Source organism: Penicillium digitatum, chromosome 1, assembly GCF_016767815.1.
Source record: "Penicillium digitatum chromosome 1, complete sequence".
Taxonomy (NCBI): domain Eukaryota; kingdom Fungi; phylum Ascomycota; class Eurotiomycetes; order Eurotiales; family Aspergillaceae; genus Penicillium; species Penicillium digitatum.
In genome coordinates this window covers 6,564,774-6,579,334 of record NC_089384.1, presented here as the reverse complement: position 1 = coordinate 6,579,334, position 14,561 = coordinate 6,564,774, and the positions used below count along the sequence as shown (strand labels likewise).

General features: G+C 49.3%; 9 protein-coding genes across 9 annotated transcripts; 5 read left to right on the top strand and 4 right to left on the bottom strand.

The window, feature by feature from the left end:
* Positions 1-415: 415 nt before the first annotated feature.
* Pdw03_4609 (Mitochondrial distribution and morphology protein 31) lies at positions 416-2,601 on the bottom strand (the record flags this gene model as incomplete). The annotated part of the gene is made up of 3 exons (XM_014675489.2): positions 416-547; positions 600-1,801; positions 1,854-2,601. The coding sequence occupies 3 exons, from the start codon at positions 2,599-2,601 to the stop codon at positions 416-418; spliced, it is 2,082 nt and encodes a 693-aa protein (XP_014530975.2).
* A 271-nt stretch (positions 2,602-2,872) lies between these two features.
* Positions 2,873-3,744, top strand: Pdw03_4608 (Pre-rRNA-processing protein pno1; the record flags this gene model as incomplete). The annotated part of the gene is made up of 3 exons (XM_014675490.1): positions 2,873-2,942; positions 2,995-3,635; positions 3,688-3,744. 3 exons carry the CDS (start codon positions 2,873-2,875, stop codon positions 3,742-3,744), a joined length of 768 nt encoding a protein of 255 aa, XP_014530976.1.
* A 213-nt stretch (positions 3,745-3,957) lies between these two features.
* Positions 3,958-4,789, bottom strand: Pdw03_4607 (Proteasome B-type subunit; the record flags this gene model as incomplete). Its single annotated transcript, XM_014675491.1, has 2 exons — positions 3,958-4,645; positions 4,698-4,789. The coding sequence occupies 2 exons, from the start codon at positions 4,787-4,789 to the stop codon at positions 3,958-3,960; spliced, it is 780 nt and encodes a 259-aa protein (XP_014530977.1).
* Positions 4,790-5,141: 352 nt separating this feature from the next.
* Positions 5,142-5,936, top strand: Pdw03_4606 (HCNGP-like; the record flags this gene model as incomplete). The annotated part of the gene is made up of 3 exons (XM_014675492.2): positions 5,142-5,216; positions 5,269-5,317; positions 5,383-5,936. 3 exons carry the CDS (start codon positions 5,142-5,144, stop codon positions 5,934-5,936), a joined length of 678 nt encoding a protein of 225 aa, XP_014530978.2.
* Positions 5,937-7,480: 1,544 nt separating this feature from the next.
* On the top strand, positions 7,481-8,391 carry Pdw03_4605 (Proteasome subunit beta type; the record flags this gene model as incomplete). The annotated part of the gene is made up of 3 exons (XM_014675493.1): positions 7,481-7,510; positions 7,563-7,710; positions 7,787-8,391. 3 exons carry the CDS (start codon positions 7,481-7,483, stop codon positions 8,389-8,391), a joined length of 783 nt encoding a protein of 260 aa, XP_014530979.1.
* Positions 8,392-8,574: 183 nt separating this feature from the next.
* Pdw03_4604 (Fumarylacetoacetase, C-terminal-related) lies at positions 8,575-9,638 on the bottom strand (the record flags this gene model as incomplete). The annotated part of the gene is made up of 3 exons (XM_014675494.1): positions 8,575-8,707; positions 8,771-9,492; positions 9,624-9,638. The coding sequence occupies 3 exons, from the start codon at positions 9,636-9,638 to the stop codon at positions 8,575-8,577; spliced, it is 870 nt and encodes a 289-aa protein (XP_014530980.1).
* A 150-nt stretch (positions 9,639-9,788) lies between these two features.
* Positions 9,789-10,357, top strand: Pdw03_4603 (Succinate dehydrogenase assembly factor 1-like protein A, mitochondrial; the record flags this gene model as incomplete). Its single annotated transcript, XM_066100784.1, has 5 exons — positions 9,789-9,869; positions 9,926-9,957; positions 10,062-10,086; positions 10,133-10,245; positions 10,300-10,357. 5 exons carry the CDS (start codon positions 9,789-9,791, stop codon positions 10,355-10,357), a joined length of 309 nt encoding a protein of 102 aa, XP_065956184.1.
* Positions 10,358-10,871: 514 nt separating this feature from the next.
* On the top strand, positions 10,872-11,471 carry Pdw03_4602 (Heat shock protein, putative; the record flags this gene model as incomplete). Its single annotated transcript, XM_014675495.1, has 1 exon — positions 10,872-11,471. The coding sequence occupies one exon, from the start codon at positions 10,872-10,874 to the stop codon at positions 11,469-11,471; it is 600 nt and encodes a 199-aa protein (XP_014530981.1).
* A 747-nt stretch (positions 11,472-12,218) lies between these two features.
* Pdw03_4601 (uncharacterized protein) lies at positions 12,219-14,159 on the bottom strand (the record flags this gene model as incomplete). The annotated part of the gene is made up of 1 exon (XM_014675496.1): positions 12,219-14,159. One exon carries the CDS (start codon positions 14,157-14,159, stop codon positions 12,219-12,221), a length of 1,941 nt encoding a protein of 646 aa, XP_014530982.1.
* Between the last annotated feature and the right edge of the window lie 402 nt (positions 14,160-14,561).

The window sequence follows — 14,561 nt, the reverse complement described above, 5'->3', positions numbered from 1 at the left end:
TCTATTTCTTTGAGGTCTTTTCTGATTTTACTTATCAAAATCAATAAATTGCCTATAAAGGCTCTTTGCAAACACTATAAATGGGAAAAGGGATATATAGACTCATTTGTGGTACAAAGCCGTCCTAGCATTCGGCACAACTGCAGTGGAACCAGAGCGATATGAAAGTGATTTAGAAATAACTGGATGTTGGTGATTAGAATATTTTGAGTGTCCAGGGGAATACCCGGAGATCGTCTCACAGTTGGACTGGGTTGAGTTCTGTTTCGTATTTGGGTTGAGATGGATTCTATCTTGAAAAATGACCTAGACTCCCCCGTAAATGCAACCGCAATGACTAAATATAATATACAGACCCAAATGTGAAAATGAAAGATTAAAGTGCCAGTCATATAAAAAGTACAAAATAGTACAATTAGGCGATGTTTCCAGCCATGCCCATGAAAATAGCCTGGGCGGCCAGCTGAAGGGACCAGAACCCGACTTTCTTGAACCGCCTTTTCCGGGCTTGATCATCCACGACATCTCGGGCAAACGCATCGTAGGTCTAGAGAAGATATCAGCAACGACCAAAGTAGGGAAAAGAGAAGAGTACTCACTGCAGCTGACAGGTCATCCATCAGGCCACTGTCAAAGATGGTCCAGCTTCCATCAAAATCTTCAACTCGCTTGACCAAGCGGCAATTGATGGGAATTAAAGTGCGCTTGGAGTTGATATAGGCAACAATAGGACGGATCAGTGCGTTGTTGATGTAGGAAAGGTCCCGCGTGAAGATGGGCACAACAGCCCGAACATTGTTGAGGTGCACGCGCAAATCCATGGCGAGGAAGCGTCGATCTTCAGTCTCTGATTCTGGACTGGTGGACGAAGATAGAGGCTGCGGGTAACGATTTGTGGTGACAGTGGTTTCCAACCGATCATAGAAGTCAACCATCACCTTGGCCAAGCTCTCATCGTTTTCTGCAGGCAACATGATGTCGGCCACAATATCTACCGTCCCTTCGTGAATCCAAGAGAATGGGCCCTGAACACCGCGATTAAGATGATCGACATTGAGTCCGTCGACTCGAATCCTGTTATGTTTCTTCCACGGGCTTGGCTTGCCGTCTTCTTCTGCTACGCTATCCTGCCGGATGCCTGTGAATCCATGGGTTTGACGAGCGTGGATCGTGAACAAAGAGTTGTCATACGACCCAGACATCATGTTGGCAGAGAGGAAATCATAGAACAGCCATTGTTTCCGCAACTGAGGGAGATCGCATGAGAAGATGCTCACAGAAAAGGGACGGAAGTTGTCCGGTTGGTAAACGGTGACAAGCAAATCATGCATCTTGAAAGAGTCGATTTCGAAGTCGCCGGGAGTATGCTCATGTCGATAAGATTTAGGATCCAAGTCCTCCTCCGGCCAGTAGACATGGCGGCGGTCGACAACACCCCGTATGCCTTTCACCTCAACATCATGAAGTGGACCCTTTCCATTGAACCATTTGGTAAATGATAGCGTCACGTTGACCGTCTCGATCGACAAATCAAATTGTGTGTAGTTAGTATCTTCCTCTTCATCGGATGCTGCCTGGGAATCTTCGAATCCAGTGTCACCTCGCGCTGCGGCCGCGGCTGCCGCAGACTTCGGAGATCCCTTACTGACATGACCTGTACCTTGGCCCGGCCGTTTTGACACAAATACATTCTTGAAGGTGATGACGCCATTTTTCCATTTGGGCACGATTGCAGATTCAAAGACGACTTTGACTCCAGAAGACTTGGTGAGATAGTTGCCCACCCATCCTGCCAATGTTTCTGTTTAAGCATATTAGTATCCAGGCTTTGCTACAACGACAAGTGGTAGTACCTTGAGCAAAGACTGTGTTGATCGCAAGGATCAGAAGCGAGAAGAATGTAGTAGTTCCCACAACGACCCAGACGATGTGGCCTATCAAAACCCACGAAAAGAGGGCAGCTATCTCATCCAAATTGTAAGGACGAACACTCCTTATAGAAAACCATTTGAATCGTACTTTGAGGCGTGACCAGAACCCAGTTGCTGCGGCCAAAAGCTCCTCCTTGGTTGGCCGATGTAGATGAGGCATATGTGGTAAGCGATCCATTAAGTGTCGACTGTTCGTTGTAGATTGTTGAGTATCTTGGGAAAGTTTGGCTTGTGAATGCGTGGTGGATATATCTTTGCCGGATTGGCCGAGATTCCGGGTATGGTCATTTTCGTTGCGTTCGTGAGTGTCTTGAGAAACCTCTTTCCCACGTCGATGGTTGTTAGAGGTATGTAAAGTTCGTTTCCAGACATGCTGGGCGGTAATTTTGGGAGTGGAGATGATGCATGCTGCCGTAGTGTCCGCAGCAGTTGAGGTAGGCGAGACGCCAAGGACGAAGAAGCCACCAGAAGCAAATCTTTTCGTGAAACCAGTGTGTTTCCTCGGGAGGGTTACAATGCGTTGAGATTGATTCGGAAGGGACGAATCAAGAAATAATCTTGAGCTATAAGCATCGGGGGCCAATACGCGATTTATTCGCATGCGACCAAGAAATGGATTGGCTGCTTCCCAGATGTGGGTGTACAGCCGGCGTCCCAGATTAGCAGACATCTTTGTCTTCACATCCTGGACATGGATGAGAAACTTGACAAGATAATAGGACAGACACGCTGTATCATGAACAGCAGTTGACTTGTTGACAAGAAGCTTTCAAGCTTATGAGAGTTAAGGAACCCAGATGAAATCATCTGAGTTTGTCTCGTTTGCATCAAAAAATCCCTTCCGCCCAGCCCACATTTCATTTTTCCGTGAGGGGAGGAACTGATTAAAATTTGCGATAACAGTTTTTATGGAAAAAAAACTTCACTCTTTAATCAACACAATGTCGGCACCTACAGCTATTCGCCAGCCAGAACAGGCTCAAGGGTTCCAGCCTGAGAATGTCTCTCACAGTTAGTGCTCGATCTGATCTGCAAAAACCCTCTTCATCTAACAACCGAATAGATCAAGATGACGAAGTTTTGATCGATGTACAAGCCACCAACGAGGGTACCCCGGCTAACCCCGTTGCCGAGTCTACGGAAGACAGCGAAATGCGCATCGACGAGGAAGGTCGCCCTGTCTTCACCCCGGCCAAAGACGTCGCCACCGCATATAAGATCGAAACACGAAAGGTGCCTGTACCACCGCACCGTATGACCCCGCTCAAAGCGAGCTGGGCCAAAATCTGCCCTCCTATTGTCGAACACCTCAAGTTGCAAGTGCGAATGAACATCAAAAGCCGATCAGTCGAATTGCGAACCTCGAAGTTTACCAACGATGTGGGAGCTCTGCAAAAAGGTGCCGATTTTGTCAAAGCCTTCACTCTTGGCTTCGATCTCGACGATGCGATTGCCCTCCTCCGACTTGATGATTTGTATATCCAGACTTTCGAGATCAAGGATGTGAAGACTCTGAATGGAGAACACCTTGGCCGTGCCATTGGACGTATTGCAGGCAAGGATGGAAAAACCAAGTTTGCAATCGAAAACGCCAGTCGGACACGAGTGGTACTGGCAGACCAGAAGATTCACATTCTGGGTGGATTTAAGAACATTCACATTGCCCGAGAGGCAATTGTCAGCCTGATTTTGGGTAGCCCTCCGGTAAGTCTTGATCGTATCAATCGTCGAATGAGAATTTTTTAACACAAAGTAGGGCAAGGTTTATGGAAATCTTCGGACCGTCGCCTCGCGAATGAAGGAACGCTTCTGATTCCAAGACTCATATAGTCATCCGGCATGGTGTGGGCGTTCAGGTGCATCAGGTTTTACGCTGTCTTCTTTTTTTTGACCTTGGAGGCATGACGACGTATATATAGATATCTATTCATGGAAATTTCATTCAATTCGATTATGTTTGTGATCCACAGATCAAAAAAGAGCCCCGTGCACGATAAGATGGCCATGATCTACCATGCCCTGTACTTTAATCCTGCTTCAGGGCGTGGAACACCTCCTCGATCCCTTCCCGTGTAACGATCAGCATTTGCAAACCATCGCCAACCTCAATGTGTCTCTCCACGGCACTTGTGAAGGCATCCTGTACAAGCTTCTTAGCCGTCTCCTTGTCCAGAGGCTCAGCCTTCTTGGGCACAAGGGCATGTCCTTCTCCGCTTCCCGGGATGTATTGGTTCTTGGAGTTGACTTGGTTGTCCAGGAAAGGCATGATCAAGCTGGATGCCGCACCGGCAGCCCGGCACTGTTCCCGCTCGTAAGAGCCCACTGGGTCGTAGCTGTACAAAGCTCCCACGCCTTCCTCATCCAGACCAGCCAGAATAGCATGTACATAGTATGGGAAGAAGCGCTTCTCGTAGAGAATAGTCGACAATCGCTGTGCACATGCTCCCACTGACATGGATTTCCCATGTTGGTACTTGTACATCTTCACCACGGTGTCCAGCTTTTCCTTGAGAGCGTTTCCATCCGCGGCAAAACCAACAACGGAAAGAATGATGGTAGCTCCCTCACCGGTCTCATCATCACCGCCGATCTTGAAAACTTTGGGGACCATGCGAGAGTTGATGTTGTAGCCTGATGTGGAACGAGTATCACCAGCTAGGATAGCGAAATCAGCACCCGTGATGCCGAGGGTGGAACCGCCATTATCGGTGTATCTAGTGTAACGGTTAGCCAATTTAATGCTCATAATGAGCAGTTATTTCTTACGGGTAGAACGAATGTTGTTTGACATTAGCAGTTGTTGGCTCAGAGAAGGAGTATCCGATAATCCCAGACTGATTACCCATGAGCGGCGTCATTTTCGGGGAGATATAGCTTGATCGAGATAACTATCACAATAGCAGCTTAAAAAAAGATTAAAGTGTTGAATGTAGAAGACTCTCGAGCTTGGGGAGTTCTAGAAGATGGAGAGCAGAGAAGCTGGGTGTCTGACGCGATGCGGTAGCTGCCTTCTGATTAGGTAAGAAACATCCAAGCTCCCCGAGAGTCCTTTCTCGATGGTTAAGCTCGGCGGATCATTTGCTCTTGGACGTCGAGTTTGGCAAAATCTGATTCAAAAGATTAAAACGGTATAAATCTCTGGATAATATACAGTGTTCGCTTGATCCCTTCAAATCTCGAGGCTTCTACCCAGACACAAACTGCGACGTGATGCTTGGTCTTGGTGACTATGAGAGCAGCAGTGAAGATGAGGTAGAGCACAAGAGTTCTTCACCCAATTTTCTGGCATGTTTACCCCCAAAATGGGACTGAAGAGGTGCTAATTCCGAAACAACAGTGTAACAAGGATAGACCACCTACAATCTCACAAGCTGACCAGAACGAGGGTAGCGTGCCTCTAAATCTCCGCGGGCCAGTTAGCTCCAAGAGTTGGCGCTGACAACTTATCTAGATCAGAAACCATTCCACCAGCAACAAACAGAGACACGCTCTCACATTGCCGCCGATTCAGTCCCAGAAGGACCTGTCCTTGGCCCCGCTGCTATCGACATGGCGCTCCTCTCGGAGGACAAGCATTTGACAAGCGGACGCTCATCTCCCTTTTCCGCTTCACGAGGACTCGTTCAAGACCTCACTCTACCTCCGGTTCCAAATCTAGACATCCCACCATCACCTCCTGGGTCTCCCAACCCAGCCGCGAACGCGAAATTCGAGCATTTCCTCTCGCTCAAAAAACAAGGCGTACACTTCAACTCCAAATTGGCCAGCTCTTCATCGCTCAAGAACCCAAGCTTGCTGAAGAAAATGATGGAACATTCCGGGATCAGTGAGCAATCGCAATATGATACATCTCTACCAGCTGATTTATGGAATCCCTCTAATCTACCCAAATGGGGGTTCAAGGAAGAGCTCTTGAGAACACAACTGGATTCTCGCAAAAAGTCGGAAGAGAAAAAGGCATCGGGCCAGCGAAGCTCGGTTAATTTTGTCTCTGGGACTACCTGAATATGCATTCAGCGGCAAGCGGGCCAAAAGGATCAACCCTAAGTATCCCACAACTCGAATGGCGTCGGGTGCGACAGTTCTTTCCAAAAATGTGGAAATTTAACAAGTTGTGCTATAAGGATGGCTCTGGCACATAACCTGAATGCTTCACATATTCAGTGGCACAGTATTTGCCTGCTCGACGATGGAGTTTACGTTCTGGCATCGTTTCACTCAAGGTCTCTTCTATCCTCTTCCAAACCCCAAGACCACGTGCCCGTCTCGGAGAGCATAATGGTGATATGACCAAAGACTCTAGAAGGACTCCTGGAATATCATCGATACCAATTGACATAGCGCACACTTGAATTTGTGTATATTATCATACTTGTGGATCGAACATTGCAAAAGAAGATTCTTGTTTCAGGCTCGCCACCACCGCCGGACGAACTCTATTTGCGCTGCCTCATCTTCTCAAACAGACTTAAACAACAAACCAACACCATCCGATCAATGTCCTTTTTGTATTCCACTCTGATATGAAGTTTCCCATTTCTGCCGGGTCTTCTCACACCTGAAAGCGCGGCCATTATTCGCTCGGTGTGCTACCATCCACAAGCCTAAAGTTCCGACCAGATCATTTAGACCCTACTGAATGTTTAACACCAATGCTGCGTGCTCGCTTCCACGGAGATGACTGGCTCCCCCCTCTGGACTTGATCAGATCCGCATCGACACATCATTTCTGGGCGGTATCCTGGGTTGTGGAGGAGATTCCTGGTCATGTCCTTCCACTGGACGCATTTCACATCGCCGGGGTTCCCAATTGCTATTTAAATCTCTGCACGACTTCAAAATTTTGGAAGTGGCCACAATTGGGGCCTTGCTGCTGGTACCAGCATGGAGAATAAGGTCAGGCTTGTTAGGGGTGAACATAAATACTTTGGTGCAAAACAAAGGCTGATCATCTTCCGATTTGGTATCGTGGTGCTTGCGGAAGAGCCGGTTGGTGGTAACATACGTGAGAAGCGCCATTGTCATCAATGGGAGGGATAGATGCCGTTGACCCAGCACGACTAGAATTTGGAGAAACGGAGAAAGCATTCAATCCCCTAGAAAGAAGTTTAGATGTTTGAAGATTGCCGAATGGTGGAAAGTACTGCATCATCTAGTATACGAGGTCCACAAGTTTTCAAAGCATAGAGGGATTATCCCTTTGGAAGAGAATGCGAGCACCGAATCAATTTGTACGAAAGAACAGACCTCGGGAGTAACTAAGTATATATTAAAGGGTATACAATCCGATTGTCAAGGTTTGCATTTGAATGAGATATAAAACACATTTGTAGGGTCTAGTGGTCTATATAGTACACTGGTTGATCTATGAGCCGTGACCCGCGAATCTTAGTCAGCCGAGCTCTCCGTCAGCTCGCCTGCCTAAGGTAGCTCCCCATCTTTCGTCATCATTTTACTGTACTGTCCATCTGTTATCCTTCCTTCTTGTCCGCAATCTACCTCACTTTTTCAAGAGCCCCGTTCAAACTGTTGACTTATCTCCATTCGTCATGAACCACTTCCCTGAAGCTTGGGGTCGCGTAGGTGGCACAACTTTCCCAGTCCTTGCTCTGTTGCTAACTACCCGTCCAGCCCAGGAACGATGTCTACGGCGCCTACGACCACTCATATTTGCAGACCACAGGCCCCAAGGTCCATACCTCATCTCCTGCAGTGACGGGGACGTCAGTGGTGGCTGTCAAGTTTAATGGCGGAGTCGTTATAGCTACCGACAACCTGGGTACGCCGTTCCCTTGTCACGTTCCGTTTCCCTCGCTGCATTGACGTCTGACATGTTGTGATTTGTGAACATATAGCCTCCTATGGATCTCTGGCTCGTTTTTCCGACGTGAAGCGTCTGCGTAAATTCGGTGATAAGGCAATTGTTGGCTTTGGCGGTGACGTTTCCGACATGCAATATCTCGACCGTCTCCTCGACTCCATGGATATCAAGGAGAACTACTCGCCTCATGGCAACATGCTCAATGCCAAGAACTTGCACACTTACCTTGCAAAGGTTTTCTATAAACGACGCTCCGAATTCAACCCGCTGTGGAACCATGTCCTTGTCGCAGGCTTCGATGCGCAAGGAGAGCCCTTCCTTAGCTCTGCAGATTTGCTCGGAACGACATTCTCTGCTCCCCATCTGGCTACAGGCTTTGGTGCTCATCTTGCGGTGCCGATCCTGCGCCGCAAGTTCCCCGAGGGCACCCCCCTTGAACAAGTCAGCAAGGAAGACGCAATTGAGGCTTTGAAGGAGTGCTTGAAGGTTCTGTTCTACCGTGATGCACGAAGTACCGACAAGTACTCGATTGCCGTGATCACGAAGGATGGTATTGATTTGAAGGAGGACGAGCAGATTCAGGGTCAGAGCTGGGCCTTTGCCGAGAGAATCAGGGGATACGGCGCCCAAACTGCTTAGATTTCTTATTTACGTTTATCTTTTACATGTAATGCACACGGAATTACGGATGCAAAGATAATTTTGGGGTCCAAATAACTACACTGATCAATTGCAAAGACTGAAACGCGCAAGTAGCCATGCACAACTTGAACCAGTGCCAACCCTTTCACTGGTCTCAAGGCAAGCTCAAGAGAATTGAATCTAGAGCTTGGCGCTAGGCTTGTCAAAGACCACTCGGTTGACACAGGACCCGACTCCCTCCAGCGCAACCTCGACTTCATCGCCGTCCTTTAGCCAGACAGGAGGCTTGCGGCCCATGCCCACGCCTTGGGGTCTGTCAAATAGTTAGTCTATCGGATTCAAGCGGCCGTTTACTTGCTTATCTGAGTGTACTCACGTTCCGGTGAAGATCAGATCTCCAGGCAAGAGTGTAGTTCCCTGAGACAGGAAAGCTATCGTCTTTGCCACGCCGAAGATCATATCCTTCGTCGAAGAAGACTGGACCGTCTGCCCATTCAACTTGGTCGAGATAGCCAAATTGTTGGGATCCGAAATCACCTCGGAAGAAACAATGCCAGGACCAAACGGTGCCCAGCCGTCGAAGCCCTTACCTAGTGACCACTGACCACCACCCCGTTTGATCTGCCAATCCCGGTGGGAAACATCGTTACCAACAGCATAACCCAAAACATATTCCAGCGCCTTGCTTTCGGGGACATTAGTGGCCTCTTTGCCGATCACAGCGACCAGTTCGCACTCGTAATCCAGACCCTCGCCCTCCTGGGCTATTTGGGCCACGGGAATATCATCTCCGGGCCCGGAAATCGAGGTGATGGGCTTGTAAAACAGGATTGGATACGTAGGAATGGGCATGTTGGACTCCTTGGCGTGTTGCTCATAGTTGAGACCCAGGCATCGGACTGTGCCGATATCCTTACGGGCCAGGGGTGCGAGGAGCATTCTCACATCTGCGACCTGCTCGGTAATCCGATATTCGCCGAAGATGTCACCCTGGATGACCCTGGCTTTGGTGGTTTTAGCGATATCGCTCACTCCAGATGGAAGAATAGCATTGCCGTAATAGACTTGGCCATCCTTGGCCAGGAAGCGGATGAGGTGCTATATGGGAAATCAGCATATGTTGATGCAATGAGTACTTTCAATCACGTAATTGATCGAAATGTTTTTTTTTTTTATTTTTTTTTTGGTCTGTCTTCTATGTTGAAATGATCGAGATTAATCTTACTCACAGTAAAGGTAGACATCGCGAAATATGCAGGGAAGTTCAGAAGTTCGAGGGGATTAAGAAGGGTGATCTCTGAGTACTCGGGAAAGACACTCTTTTTCCCCGGAAACATCTCCAGCTCCACCCCAATGATTCGCACTCTTTTCCCCTCTTCACAGTGAAATTCGCAATGGCTCGGCTCTCCGGTCTACAGAGAGACGTTTTGTCTCTATATCGCAAATGCCTGCGGGAGATCCGAAATAAGCCCGAGGTGGGTTATCTCACCTCATCGCCCGTCCAGCCCAGCTGATACCGATTCTATTGTAGGACTCCAGGATCAATTTCAGGAAATATGCCCGGTAAGGCTCTATCAATTGCCTTTCTCGCAGTCCTTTCCTTCCCTTTTCCTTTCCGACGGCATCCCCCCTAGATACCGGTGCAATCCGGCTAAGATGGACTATAGGGCGGAGTTCCAAAAGCACCTGTCGGTGAATAAGAAAGACTTTAGCACCGTCGAATATCTCCTGCGCAAAGGTCATCGACAGCTCGAGTTATATGCTACCCCGGGAATCCGCAATATCCGATGAGCGGACGGTGCCAGACCCCAGAATCTTAGGGTTTGGGGACGCCTACACGGCTATAGTGTTGTATGTCTCATCTCTTTCAGCCTCTTGTCTCCACCAGTTTACTCATTGAAATAGAATCGGAGATCTCCAGCGTCGCCGGTTCCCCAGAAGACGGAATCCTGGGACACGTTGAAGAGCTGTCGCAAAAGACATGGCAACGCATTATTGGGTTGAAGCCCTGTTTTGGAGGCATTTTGTAGAATAATATACCATAGTGTTGCATGGACTATTGGGTCAGTAGAGCTTTGTCATGGTGTGTTCTGCCTAAATTACTGTACCAAACTGTTGACTCCTTGTAAAGATTGGAAGTTTTGAGCTTCATAAAGTAATTACCAATCAATTCTGCACTCAAGAAAAATGGATTTGTCAAAAGCTATTGGATTGTTAGAATCGGGTGTGGAATGGAGTGTGGTTGTGTCCTGAAGTTGCTGGCGGCTGGTAGACTGCGCCACAAGCTTCTAGATGCTTCGGCCGAAGTATAGGAAATCAACATCCAAGGCCGTCGAACAGAGATATAAAATGGCAGATATTCCAGGACAAATGAAACAGAACACCATCATCACAGCCTCTCTCAGATACTTTCTTACTTTCTATCTATCCATCTGTCAATATCTCCTCAAACCAAAAAATCTCTCAAATCCAAAACAATGGCCTTCTTCACACAATCCGGCCTCTCACCACTCTTCCTCCTCAATGACTACGAGGCACCCAACCACTACAAGTCTCGCCAATGTCCCAAGTCCTACCTGTGCTCCAAGCCTCAAGCACGCAGCTCCTCCTTCGCACCGGCATTCGACGTGCGCGAGCTGACAAATGCCTACCACCTCGACGGCGAACTCCCAGGCGTGGACCAGAGCAACATCGAGATCGAATTCACCGATCCACACACCCTCGTGATCAAGGGCCACTCAGGCCGTGACTACATCAATGATGACAGCAATGACGATGCCAGCTCAAGTCGCAGCTCGTCTCCTGCAGGCTGGCGCCAAGCCACGGTTGAAGACGAGGACGCAGAGTCGACTAGCTCGGCCGACACCGCTGCCTCCAACGCTCCTTCGCACTCCGCCATGAAGGACCAGCCTCATTACTGGGCCAAGGAGAGGTCGGTCGGTGACTTCCAGCGCACTTTTAGCTTCACCGCGCGTGTTGACCAGGACTCTGTTCGCGCAAGTCTGAAGAATGGTGTCCTATCTGTTGTCGTGCCGAAAGAGGCGGCTCCTACGCCGAAGAAGATTCGGATCCTGTGATTTGATATCGACAAAAAGAGTGTCACAGTGCCATTGGATTCAAATCCGTGGGCTTGATATCTTTGATTGCATTGGGATCTCCGGGCGGCGTTTCTTTCCTGTATTTTGTACTTTTTATGATCTGACTTAGTGATGAGGAATAATCTAAATTGACGTTTATCTTATTGCTATCCCGCCTGTAGACACTTAATATGCATCTGCATTGCTGGGTGGGCTGTAAAGAACTTGGCTACTTCGACCCTGCGCCTGGCATGTTAAACTATAAAGCCCCCGTGTCTGACTGGATGCCCTTACTTCACATAGATGAATAGCCAGGGAAGCGCTGAACCACGGAGCCAGTTACACGGTGAGAGATGTGCAAAGAAAGGATGACCAGATGGCCGAAGCCTAAGATCGCATCTCATCGGTGACATGCATTCCAGGGATCAGATTGAAAGGCCAAGCCTAAAATTGCGAAACGACATTTGATTGCGGACAGAACTCATGGATTTTGTGCATAACGCCAGTGATTCCTACCAATTCCCCTTCCAATTCCAAAAAAGGGTATACCTAATAAGACTCCATATCCAAAATTGTGTCAAAACTCCCGCCCAAGTCCAAAATTCCACAAAACTTTTGTAGACGCCTTAGGCAAAGGAGGCAAGATCCAAAAAAAAAAAAAAAAAAAAAAAAGAAAAACATCCAAAGGGAAAAAATGGCCACGAACACCGTGACCAGAAAAATTAATAAACCAAAGAAAAGCAGTTGTTATGTGCACAAATCCGTCTGGTGGTGGGCTTTTGTCAACCGACGACGGTGATAGTCATTGTTCCGGCTTCGGGGCCGGCCTCGCATCGGCTCAGAGGAAGCCAGTTCAGCATCAAAGTCAAGGTCCTCCTGCAAGTAACCCGGAGACGTCATAGTTGGCGGCGGAGGAACTTCAGCGCCTGGGTTCTTGCTCCAGATGCGACTGCCCAGTCGGCTTCTGGGTCGAGAGAGTTGTGTATCGTACCCTTCATGAATCTGGTACTCAGAGACCGACCTGCGAAGTCGCTCCTTGGTTTGAGTAGTTGGGCGTTGGTGACTGAGTTGTGATTCTCCACTTGTGGCAGACCTTGTAGCAGACGCAGGGCCAAACGAGCTCATGGACAGTCGATCCCCATACAAAAGCCCCCTAGTAAAGCCTTGGTGGCTCTGGTATGGAACAGAGATCACGGCGGTAGATTGGAACTCGACGAAAGATTCACGCGGCGAGAAATATTCCGTGTATCGGGGCGCACACAACGTTGACCGACGCGAACGTGACGGGGCGAGGGGAGTAGGGACACTTGCATCGTACCAGCGAGAAGCGGCTGGATAAAGCCTTGAACAGTCATCCGGGGATGTCTGCAGATTCTGTAGCGCTTTATCGGCCGGTCGATCTGAATTCAAGTCTTTCAGGAGACAGACGTTCTTTGAGCTGTCCGCACCACATGAGCCAGATGTCCGCGAGCCAGCAGAGCTCTGCGTCCGACTCCGCGGCATAGAATGAACCGAGGTGGCAGAGCTGTAGCCACTGTCAGACTTGGTGAGGGATTGGGACGTGCTCCGGGAAAGACCGACGTCCAAAACGCCTTTCTCCAGTTGGATTCTCGTATCGTCGCAGAGGACAATCCCTTCATCTTCTGGGTCCCCAGGGAATAGGGATTTTCTTCGAGGCTGGATTGTGATAGTGGGAGACTTTTCGAAAGAGAATGGACTGTCCGGAACATCGTCCGATCTCTTCAAGTCAGGCAAGGAGGGAATCTCCAGCGTCGACCCCCGGCTAGGCCCAACGACTTCTATGTTTTCAAGGCCAAGCCCAGAACCTGGAGCGCAGGACCCCTCCAAAGGGATGCGTTCGCTCGGACATGGGGAGGCCGAGCCATTCACAACTCGCAAAGACCCCAATTTGAGAGCGCCGAGCTGAGTATATCGAGCATCCATTGGACTCGCCGGCCGCACTGGGGATGGCAGGCGCAGCGATCTTTGGGCCAAAGGTAATGGCCATTGCAAAACGGTTGACTCAGTCGGATCCTCGATCGGGTTTTCAGGCTCTCCAATGGGCGATGGGACACGTCGAATGGCAACTGATGCTCGTCTTGTGGCAACCCCAGGTCGGGTCAGGAGCGATCGCCGACGAGTTAGCGAGAACCGTTGGTTGCCAACCAAAAAGTGGGTGTTGGAAGATGTCGCATCCCCAATTTGGGTTTCATAGACAGCGCTATTGTGTCTCTGTAGGGGAACTCTAGTTGAACTGGCCCGTTTTGGTGGCTGGTCATGAAGAGGCGAGCATTGGGAAGCTGATTCCCAAGGTTCCGACTGGTACGAAGTTCTTCTCGAAGAGGTTGCGCTTAACAGGGCTGGGCGGGTTGGACGACACTGTGTGGGACTCTGATCACCAGAGGTTCGATCCTCAGTCGGGGTCTCTTCGGGCAACTTTGTTTCAAAGAGGGTAGGTGGGATCCCTGCCTTCTTGGAATAGCTGCCCCTTTTTTCCACCGAGGCACTGGGGCTATTTTTGCCCACCCAAGGATTTTGCCACCCGATCAGCCCTGGATTAATTGCTGAAGGGTCTGCCTCGGGGCGTTGAGAGCTTTGACTGGCATTGAACTTCTTGGTCAGAGGCTTTGAAAGGCGGTTGGAGCGGTGGGTCTCGTCTTTGGCTTTGCTCGATAGGGAGTTGCCCATGACTTCAGAAGCAGATGCGATGCAGGTAGATTAGATTTGCTCCAGATTCAACTGGGCAAGTGTAGTAGGGGGCGGTAGCCAGAATGATATACAATTAGATTAAGGGCTTGGTCGCGAGCACCGTTCCCCCGCACGACAATGAAGTGACCTAGAGAATTTCCAAGCTTTGTCCCGATAGGAGCTTTTCAGATTAGATCGCACCCCCGGACCACTGACGTCAAGCCACGCCCTGATTGCCCACGCAATCCGAGCTCCAAGCTCGTGCAACCGCTGGATTTGGAATTGAGCGTACGATTGGCGGCTCAGGATTCCCCAACAATCCCGGCGATGATAGGGGGGTCCGTGTTTCAGATTGGGTGCGATGCAGGAATTGGTTGGACTGGAGAGCAGACAGATGACCGG